This window comes from Eptatretus burgeri, chromosome 4, assembly GCF_056783735.1.
Source record: "Eptatretus burgeri isolate ZD-2024b chromosome 4, Ebu_testis_v1, whole genome shotgun sequence".
NCBI lineage: Eukaryota > Metazoa > Chordata > Myxini > Myxiniformes > Myxinidae > Eptatretus > Eptatretus burgeri.
The window spans coordinates 133,077,011-133,087,605 of NC_140964.1; the positions used below are offsets into that span (position 1 = coordinate 133,077,011).

At 43.4% G+C, this 10,595-nt stretch overlaps 1 protein-coding gene across 2 annotated transcripts in view; it reads right to left on the reverse strand.

Annotated features, from left to right (window-relative positions):
- Positions 1 to 1,913: 1,913 nt before the first annotated feature.
- LOC147029153 (putative G protein-coupled receptor 153) overlaps positions 1,914 to 10,595 on the reverse strand; it is a 108,851-nt gene continuing 100,169 nt past the window's right edge. For both annotated transcript variants that reach the window (XM_085876294.1, XM_085876295.1), the window contains one exon: positions 1,914 to 5,838. In XM_085876294.1, the coding sequence (XP_085732420.1) occupies positions 5,356 to 5,838 (483 nt within the window). In that variant the 3' untranslated portion in view covers positions 1,914 to 5,355. The remainder of the gene's footprint in view (positions 5,839 to 10,595) is intronic.

A 10,595-nucleotide genomic window follows, 5' to 3' on the forward strand; every position in this document is an offset into this window, starting at 1 on the left:
TGCATTTTAGCAAGTTGTCCGTGGATTCTCAACGAGATCAGGCTGGAAGTGGCAAAAATACATATGACGGCTATCATCGAACTGGCAAACTGGAAGCAACAATTCCCATTTATTCCCACATCTGATGCAATCTAAATGTTCGAATGGCGGCGAAGTGCTCCATTTGAAACCGATTGCTCCAGATATGTAGCTTTTTGATGCCGAGGATCCGAAATAAAAAAATTGTTTTGGTGTCATAACCAGTGAGCAATTGGAAATTAAAAGTATGATGTTATGTTTCTCCATGTAAACTATGGTATAAATGACCCCTTTTCGGGCATCTTCGATGAGCCCTCTCTCTTCTAGGAACGTATCTTCAGCGCAAAGCGAGATATAAGTGTATTTATTAATGTGGAAGAGGCAAAGCCGAGAAGCGAACGTAGAATTCTTCTTACATTCGATGCTGCAATTTCCGGTTACTTCGGCCTGGATTCGGGATCAGCGATCAAATCATGTAAATCACGCTTAAAAATTATTTTTTGATGATGCAAGAGATATCTTTATTAAAATCATTGGAGGAAATATACACCATGTCTGATATTTGGGTCTTTCCTGTCTCCGACGATGTCTTTATCTCCTGGCATGCGTCATTACCCATGACAAAAACCGGAAGCAAAAAAAAAAAAACCGGAAGTAAAAGGGTCATAACCAACGACACGGATTCCAAATTGCCAGAGTATTGTGTTGTTGTTGTTTCCTATTCTCTCATGTGCATGCGTTAAGTATGAAGCTCACTACGTTCGCGATTAAAACCTCAGTGATACTGCCGCATGTTTCTCATCCCCACTCCTCACCCTTCATCCTCACAATTAAAACAAAGTTATTTTGAGGATTTATTCGCCCCCGTTCAAATTACTCCGAAACAGAGGCGTATGGATTTGGTCTCCATTTTTGCGTCCGTGCGTTTGTGTGTGCGTCCGCAACCATATCTCGGACATGCAAGGACCGATTTTATTTGTACTTGGCACAAATACAACACCTGATGGTCTTCATGTGCATGCCATTTTTTTTTTTCGACATACGATCCAAGATGGCCAACTGGCGGCCATTTTAGCTGTTAAAAAAAAAAACATACCCGATGTTGAACACGTCCTCAACCATTTCTCGGACATGCACCGACCGATGTTGTTCAAACTTGGCACGCTGATAACGAGTGATGATTTACGTACGCACATCATGTTTTTTGGGGGGATCAAATCTAAGATGGCCGACTTTCGGCACAAATTGCATGTATAAAAGAAGAAGAAATAAATGAAGAATTCCCTGAATGTTGGCAGGCAAGCCGCAGAACGACAATTTAGATTTCCACAAGAGGAGCCATTTAATGATGCCCCGAGATCTGTCTGCTGTGTTTGATATAGAATGATGGATGGAATCAACAGGAAGTTGATTGAGAGATGCTAAATTCCATGGGAAGCAAGCGACTGTTCACAAAACATGTGACTCCATTTGGTTACTCCCCCACTTCCCACCAACGTGATGCTCAGTGACACTATGCCTGACCCCCCCCCCCAACCCTAAAATATCCATGACTCTGTGAATGAGAGCAATGTTCTGTTTTTAAAAATTCCGATCAGCTTCCGGTCTGTAAATTAATTAATTTTTTGGGGGTAAATCGGTGGCAACGACCAACTCGGTCAATGAGATAGCGTTGCCATTCAGTTCCCCCCAAATTTTACAAACTTCTCGTTGAACTTCCTGCTTTGTCCTTTTCAGAAATACCTTACATAGCTTCAAAGATATCATTTAACCGGCACCTCTGCCATTTTTTGATGTATTCAACAGAAAGCAAGGCCGTTCAAAATTGACCAAATCCTGTCGAGGTGAAGGGAAATCCAAGATGGCTGCGACGTGAAAACGAAGTCACGTGACTGTGGCTCTGACACCCTCCTCCCCTCCCTCGTGACACACTGGGGAAACATCCCGGCCCCACAAAATCCAAGGAGAAGCTGACATTTCGGATGTCAACCCATCATCATCTTTTTTTTTTTGCTTCACCGAAGGGTTTACTCCTGAAAAGTCATCGACTTCTCCTTGCTTCCCACTGCGGTTAACATAGCTCGATCAATGTCCCGTTGATTTCATCCATCATTGTACTTGTCCGCCAACGTAGATCGATCGACACGCGCCTTCACCAGCTTTATTCTGATGTCGGAGAGTTGTGGAATTTCATGGCAGGTGCAGATGAGCCACAAACGCTTTCGGAATATTTATCATATTACACCCTTTATTTCATTACAAAGAATCACATTACAAAGGTAACCAGCATTAAACCGTTCTCCGCTCTGCTTTAGATCATGGACACAATACACAAAGACAAGTGCCGTTAAAACTCACGCCACAGCCAGGGATTCAGTTTTCAGGCGAAGGAAAAGGATCAAGACAAGTTTACAAAACACCTTTTTAACCAGTTAAATCGGTTAGTTAACATGTGCATGACCTGAACACTGGTTAATTCATCGGTTTGAAAAGATATGGGATTAAAAAGGTGATGCAAGATTAGAAACGTGATTTTGCCAATAAAAATTTTCCTGGAAATGTGACCTGTCAGCAAGTTGCTGTCAGCATTCCTGCAATTTTTGAGATGAAGGTTCGAAGGTTATCTACATGTTACATACGCAAAGGGAGGGGCTTGAAGGAAATTGATTTAAAAAATAAAAATAAAAAACAACATAAATAAATAAGAGAACAAAGGGAAGAAAGAAGGATTGGGGAGAAAAATGAGGAGATTTGAAGAAGAAAGGAATCTTGCTTCAATGGAGCAAACATGGATGTCACCGAAACTCCAAAATTGACACGTGGCGGAAATAGCGCCACCTTTGGTGGTAGCCGGTATTACAAATCATCTTGCTTGATTAAATACATGGAGGATGATATGTTGTGATCAATAAAATTTCTTTCAAAACTTATAAAGTGCATTTCCAACTCTGTGCCGCAGCACATTGCCCACCGAAAGTGGTCCGAGAAGGGTACTCCCGCTCGGACGGCCCGCGAGTAGGTGTAAAGGAGGGAGTATATGGATGGGAAATATGGGAGGGGGGGTTGTGGGTGGAGAGGGTTTCGACGTCACCTCCTTCTATGTACGTAATATGTATATGTCCCCCATAGTTTCGTATTTAGAAATTGAAGAGTGAAAAATAATGAATGCAGTTCAAGCTGGAATTGCAATTTTCTCCAAATGACCAATCCCTGCACCAATTAAAATCTTGGCTGTGTCCTCAAGTGCTCGCTATATAAAGTACAAGAAAGCCAAAACGGTTTTTTTATTTTTTTTGCACTTTGCCTCATGTTCATTAATTAAATAACCCGGAAGAGTAGTCAAAGAGCATCTCATTACGTGTTACCTTGATACACTCTCTCTTCCTCACCACATTTTCCAATGAAGTTGTGGTTGGAGGCTCATACAGCATGTATGCTTGGGCCAAGTCCTTCATGAACCACATGTTCAGGCTTGATGTTCCACTGAAGCTGGCTAGCATTTGGAAATCATCTTGGCAGCTCCAGCAATAAAAAAAAAACAGACTTGGTGGTATAATGGTTCGAGCGTCCTCTCTGAGTCTGGGAGGTCGGTGGTTCAAACCCCGGCCGAGACATCCTAAAGACTTAAAAAATGGTCCTTGCTGTTTACTTGCTTGATGCTCAGCATTTAAAAGGATAGAGCACGGACAATCAAGCAACTGTAGGATTTTTTTTCTGCAATAATCTTTAGGATTGAAGGAGACAGACGAACCAGCAGAAGGTAACTCACCTACTGTTTTCAAAAGATACCGAGGGATCTTTAACACTCATCAGCTCATCCATGCAGTCAGACAACACACCCAGCTTAATATACATTTCAAGGGATGTTGCACTTTGTGATACCATACCTGCGAAGGCCCAATCTCATTTACTTTTGATGAACTCCTCCAGTTCCAATGCAAGCGCTCTCTCCGGAATATCCATAGAACATCATGAATTCGATATTTAAAAGATCAGTTTCTTTGACCCAAGCAGGGAAGTATTCCACTTGGAGCCACTGAAATATATGTCTCCTCGAGGAACATTCAAGCAGAAAAAAAAAGAAGAGTCCATTGTGCTGGCGAAAACTGCATTATCGATTTTGGTCCATGAGGTGCAACAGGTTCAACAACACTGTGCTGTTTAAAAAACAAAAAAACAAACATCAAATCAACAATCACTTCTGGTGTCCCAATGATCATCAACGATGAACAAATCAAAGTTAAAAAAACAAAAACGACAACGCTTGTGGATTGGCAGTGATAGTTAACGTGTGGTGGAAATAATAAATAGCAGATGAATCAGGTGAGGAGGAACTACATTCGCTGTTGTTGGGTCACAACGTTCACACTTTGAAAGCATAACAGCAAATTGACACAACTGATCATTGTGTTTCGATCCACGGTCCACACAGAGTGTCGAGTCTTCCAAAAATGGCTTCTTGGCTTGGCATGGGTCGCCAATCCGATACAGGAAGTCACGGCAGGGATTTGGAATTTGTTCAGGATGCCGGCGAAAACTCGCGAACTCCACGGAGGACGCCGTCTAGGATCTTTACCATCCACCAACTAATGTCAGCAAACGAGACGCCCCGGTTTAACGTCCATGTGAGGGACGGCACCCACATTGACGAATCACCCTGCCTGTGAAAAACAAGGATGACAGTTGACAGTTGGGTCGGGATTCAAACCCAGGCGAGAGACGAGTGTGCGTACGTTTCTATTTCTCTAAGGTAAAACAAAAAAAATAAATTATTTTGACGTTCTAATCGACTAAAAACGATGACATTTACAGTTGGTAAATATTCAATCAGCCATCACCTTTCCTGGAAGGAATGTTCACACTCCGAACATGAGCATTACAAGGGACATTGTGCCTCCAAAATCTGCACAAGAGACTGGTAACGATGAAAATATTTCAGCCACAAATGGCCCATCAGTCGCTGAATGAGTCCAGAAAGTTATTTTGGCATTTATCAATTAAAGTCAAACCAAAGAACTTTAAAAGATTTCCTCCTCCTGCCATCATTACCTCTTTTCAGATGTTTCTTCACAGTTCGCACCTGGTTCTTATTCACCGATGTCACACCCAGGCTTATCATGATGCTTCGTTTCGTTGATAAAATATCTACTTTCTATGTTCACTATTGCAACAGATCTTCCCCTACGAGGCAGAAAGAACACTGGACGCCACGTTGTGATGAGGGCCAAACACAGGAAGCTACACACACAGTCAAAGTGAAGTTGGTTCGAAAGGGAAGTCAAGGTGGCAAATTGAAGGCAGCAACAGAACTTGTCTTTGGGCAAAAAAAAAAAAATGTTATGTTCCTTGTCCCGAGCCTATAGAGCCTGACAAATAGGTCAGGTAGCCGGATGAGGCCGACGGAAGACTCAGGAAACTCCCAGAACTACTTTCGAGTCGAGACCGACCTTCATCGGGTCTGTCAGGCCCAATAGAGGCAGCCATGGTTCGGCTGGTACTTTTGTTTGCCATGGAGGGATGTGGAGGCCAAAGAAGCACTTTTCCACTGCCTGACGGACCTTCATTGCTCGTTACACAAGTGTCCCGTCGGCGTGCCGGCAGGAGGGAGTAATCCTCCGACAGACGACGTCGATGATCAGGTGTTGCGGTGATGCAAACTGTAGGTTGTGGAGACACCGACATGCAGCCGGAAAGCGTGGTCCGCGTGTGACTTTCTGAGGGAACAGTTCCTTCAGGCAATCCCCAATGAGGAAGGTAACCCAAATGACCTCCTTGCCATGATTCATCATCGTCCTGGGAAAATCGACGAATCGGAGGCACCTGGAAACAATCAGGGAGAAAGACACATCGCAAAGAACATGTATTTTCGATCTGTTGACTTTATTAAAGTTGAGATAAAGGTACAAATTGTTTTGATTAAGGAAAAACAAATGCGTTTATGATAAGGTATCAAATTAATCTATTCATTCTTGGCACACAACTCTGACAATCAAACCTCCCTGCCCCCTTCCCCACAGCATTTAAAGGACAGTATTGCACCACAAATGTACCTTATCAACTTGGCACCAGTAAGACCAAATTCTTTCCGATAAGAGAAGCAAAAGGCATCTTCATATCCGATTTGAAAACCTTTAACTTTTCTCATTGCACTTTATGGTTGCAAATATAAAGTTAATTGGAAGGAGCAAAGATTGCAGATCTTTACCAGGACTTGTTTTGTGTGGTTTTATATCGGGAATGATCGATGATCCAGAAAAAAAACAATCAGGGCTACCTTCCTCATTGGGGATTGCCTGAAGGAACTATTATTTATCGGGAAAACTGCAAATTGAGCTCAGGTGCTTCCAATTTCCTTTGATCGTCCGTGAGATGTCTCGACAACTGGATTGGAGTCCACCTGTTGACGATTCAATTGATTGGATACGATTTCGAAAGAAACACACTTTTCTTTCAAGGTCACACAGTTGACAGTGCATGCCAGAGCAGAAACTCTTCCACAAGTCCAAGGAATTGTCCGTAGAACTCCAAGATAGAATTGTAAGGAGGCATAGATCTGGGAAAGGGTATAAAACAATTTATAGAGTGTTGAAAGTTCCAAAGAGCACAGTGAGATCCATCATTAGGAAATGGAAGGAACATGGAACGACCCAGACTCTTCCTAGAACTGGTCGTCTGACTAAACTGAGCAACCGGGCAAGAAGGACCTTGGTCAGGGAGATGATGAAGAACCCAATGACCACTCTGACAGAACAACAGAGTTGCTTGACTGAGATGGGAGAACCTGCCGGAAGGACAACAATCTCTGTTCCACTTCACAATTCGAGGCTTTATGGCAGAGGGGCCATATGGAAATCACTCCTGAGAAAAAGGCACGTGACAGCACACCTGGAGTTTGTAAAAAGGCACATGAAAGACTGAGACAATGACGCAAAAAATTCTGCGGTCTGACGAGATGAAAATTGAACTTTTTGGCCTGAATGCAAAGCACTACGTCTGGCGGAAACCAAGCACAGCTTATCACCCATCTAACACCATCCATGCCATGAAGCATGGGGATGATAGCATCATGCTATGGAGATGCTTTTCAGCGGCAGGGACTGGGAGACTTGTAAGGATAGAGGGAACAATGAATGGAGCCAAATACAGGCAAATCCTTGAGGAGAACCTGCTTCAGAGTGCAAAAGACCTGAGACTGTGGTGAAGATTTACGTTCCAACAGAACAATGACCCCAAGCATACAGCCAAAGCAACATCGGAATGGCTTCAGTACAAGAATGTGAAAGTCCTTGAGTGGCCCAGCTAAAGTCCCGACTTTAATCCCATTGAGAATCTGTGGAAATACGTGAAGACTGCTGTTCACCGACATTCCCCATCCAACTTGACAAAGCTTGAACAAATGTGCAAGGAAGAATGGGAGAAAATCCCCAAATCCAGATGTGCAAAGCTGATACAGACGTACCCAAGAAGATTTGAAGTTGTAATCATTGCCAAAGGCGCTTCGACAGAGTATTGACTCAGGGGGCTGAATTGTTATCGACACAAGACATTTTAGCTTTTCATTTTTCGTTAATGTGTAAAAATTTCCAAAAACATGTTTTCACTTTGTCGTTATGGGGTATTTTGTGTAGATGAGTGATAAAAAATTTAAATATCATCCATTTTAAATTTAGGCTTTAACACAACAAAATGTGACAAAAGTTGAGGGGGGTAAATACTTTCTGAAGGCACTGTACAAGGGAACGAAGGGAAGAGAACTGGGACGTTTGAGGAGTTCAGTGTGAACATTGGTTCGAGGCAGGGAAACACTCTCAGCCCACTCATGTTTGTCTTTGTGATGGAGCTGGTAAGCAGGAATGTGGGTCAGGCGGCAGAGAAAATAAATTAATTTTCACTCCCTCATAAAGACGCTTTGTAAGAGAGTGAAAATGAGCTGTCGTGTTCTCGCTTAGTCTCTGGGCTTATTGGTGCCCTTTGTCTCACTTGGTCTCTTGCCTTCTTGGAGAATAATCTCTTGGCAACTTGGAATGGTCTTGGGCTTCTGATCTGGTGATCGTGAATCAAAGTATTCAAGAAGAAAAGAGAAGACGCCATCCTCCTCGTCCTTGCTCTCATTGCCACCTCGATCTTGTTACCACCTCGCTCTCGTTGCCATCTCACTCACATTAACACCCTGCTCTCATCAGCGTCTTTGGTCGAGGTGTTTTCAGCTAATGGTCCTGTTTCCGCACTGCACCCATCTCATCTGGGGTCCACTGTGCGACACGGTGGTTTGAAAGCAATGGAGTGAGCATGAGGTTGCAACGGACCACAAATAAAGAAACAGTGTGTCAGAGCTATTGGGACATCAATCAGCTCAGTCGAGCAGACGCAAGGTGTGCCAGGGCACGATTGGTCCCCATTTTCTTCTGTTCTCTCTCTCTCTCTCTCTCTCTCTCTCTCTCTCTCTCTCTCTCTCTCTCTCTCTCTCTCCCTCTCTCTCTCTCTTTCTCTCTCTCTCTCTCTCTCTCTCTCTCTCTCTCTCTCTCTCTCTCTCTCTCTCTCTCTCTCTCTCTCTCTCTCACATCCTCTCTCTCTCTCTCTCTCTCTCTCTCTCTCTCTCTCTCTCTCTCTCTCTCTCTCTCTCTCTCTCTCTCTCTCTCTCTCTCTCTCTCTCTCTCTCTCTCGTGCACGCACGCACACTTACTTCAATGTCCGGATGTATGTTGGTGCCATGTACATTATGTAAAGCATCAAATTGACTGCATAAGGAATGCAATGGCAGGAATATTCGCATCGGTCATAGGGGAAAAGTGGGAATGTGAATTGCATTATAAATACATGCCCTGTGGATTGCCTTACATTAACTTGTATATACATTGTAAATACATGAATTGCTCAGTTTGGGGAGAGCAGAGCATTGAAAGGGCAGATGAAGCAAAACCAGAAAGGGTGGTAGAACAGAAGTCATTGTACTGTCCATGATGTGAAAGTAATATGCTCAGGGTCTCAGCTTCATCACGGGAGTAGTAGGCTCAGAGACTCACCTTCTTGTTGAGAGCTGAAAGCGCAGATGTGCGAAGGAAAGACTTGCAAGATGGAGGATGCCCAGTCGGTGAATGACTGAAGGCAAACTTAGAGATGTGGTTTGCCCAAGAAAGATCATGAATGATGGTGAGAGACAAAAGTTTGAATGATTGAACTTCTGTTGACTGCAGCACATGCTTCCATCTACGCTGTCACTGAAGATCCAAAAATAAGCGTTGAAATCAGTACAATGGGGGTGTGCAGCATCAGGCTGCTCATGTGTGTACTATTTGTGAATGTCTTTGCAGCTGTGGAGGAACTCTGGGAAGGATTTGAAACAGCAAAGGGCTTACCTTGGGTCGTCTTTTATGGTTGCTTTATGCAGTTTTCTTGGGCAAGAAGAGCATGGGAGAAAAGTCGATATATGTATATGTATGTGTGTATGTGTGTATACATATATGTATATGTATATATATATAAATATATATATATATATATATATATATATATATATATTATATACTAGGTGAATGCACCTGGCGCTGCCCGGATTATTTTTGAATGAATTTAATCTTCTATACATATGTCTGACGAGAGCACAGTAAAAGTTCCCTATTGGGCCATGGCAGTCATAGGCGAAGGGGGTTGGTGAGGGGGAAACACACCCCCTTCCCCCCCTCCCCCTGGCCGAGGGGCCTTGCCACATAACCTACAACCTTCCCCGGGCCCATCCCGACATTTTTTGTTTCAGTGGTTAGCTCCTATCTGTCACCTTTCAGGAGATTAGCGCATGCAGACAAACAAACAAACAGACAAACAAAAACTTAAAATCATATGTTAGATATATTGTTCATGGCGTTGGCCCCATGTCAATCGGCTGAACTTGAAAAATTAACGTTACGAAATCAAGTGATGATGTCAAAATTCGGAAATCGGAAGTCGGAAGTACAATTCTTTTACATCGGGACACTCCCGGGTAAATGTTCTGTCAGCATGTGAAGTTTGGTGAGGATCAGTCCAGTACTTTTCGCGTGCATAGGTCACAGAGAAACACGCACACAGACACACACACTTTCAAGTATATCTTCTTCTTCTTCTTCTTTCGGCTGCTCCCGTTAAGGGTCGCCACAGCGGATCATCCGTATGATCCGCATCGTGATTTAGCACATGTTTTACGCCGGATGCCCTTCCTGATGCAACCCTGGTCGCCTCTTACGACACAGGGATATGGTACACCTATTTTAACCGGGGTATACACTGGCCCAGTATACTGGTACTCATTTCGCCGACCTCGGAAGGATGACAAGCTGAGTCAACCCCCCACACTTTCAAGTATATATGTGTATATATATATATATATATAAAAAAAAAATATATATATATATATATATTCTTCTTCTTTCGGTTGCTCCCGTTAGGGGTCGCCACAGCGGATCATCCGTATGATCCGCATAGTGATTTGGCACATGTTTTACGCCGGATGCCCTTCCTGACACAACCCTGGTCGCCTCTTACGACACAGGGATATGGTACCCCTATTTTAACCGAGGTATACACCGGCCCAGTACACTGGT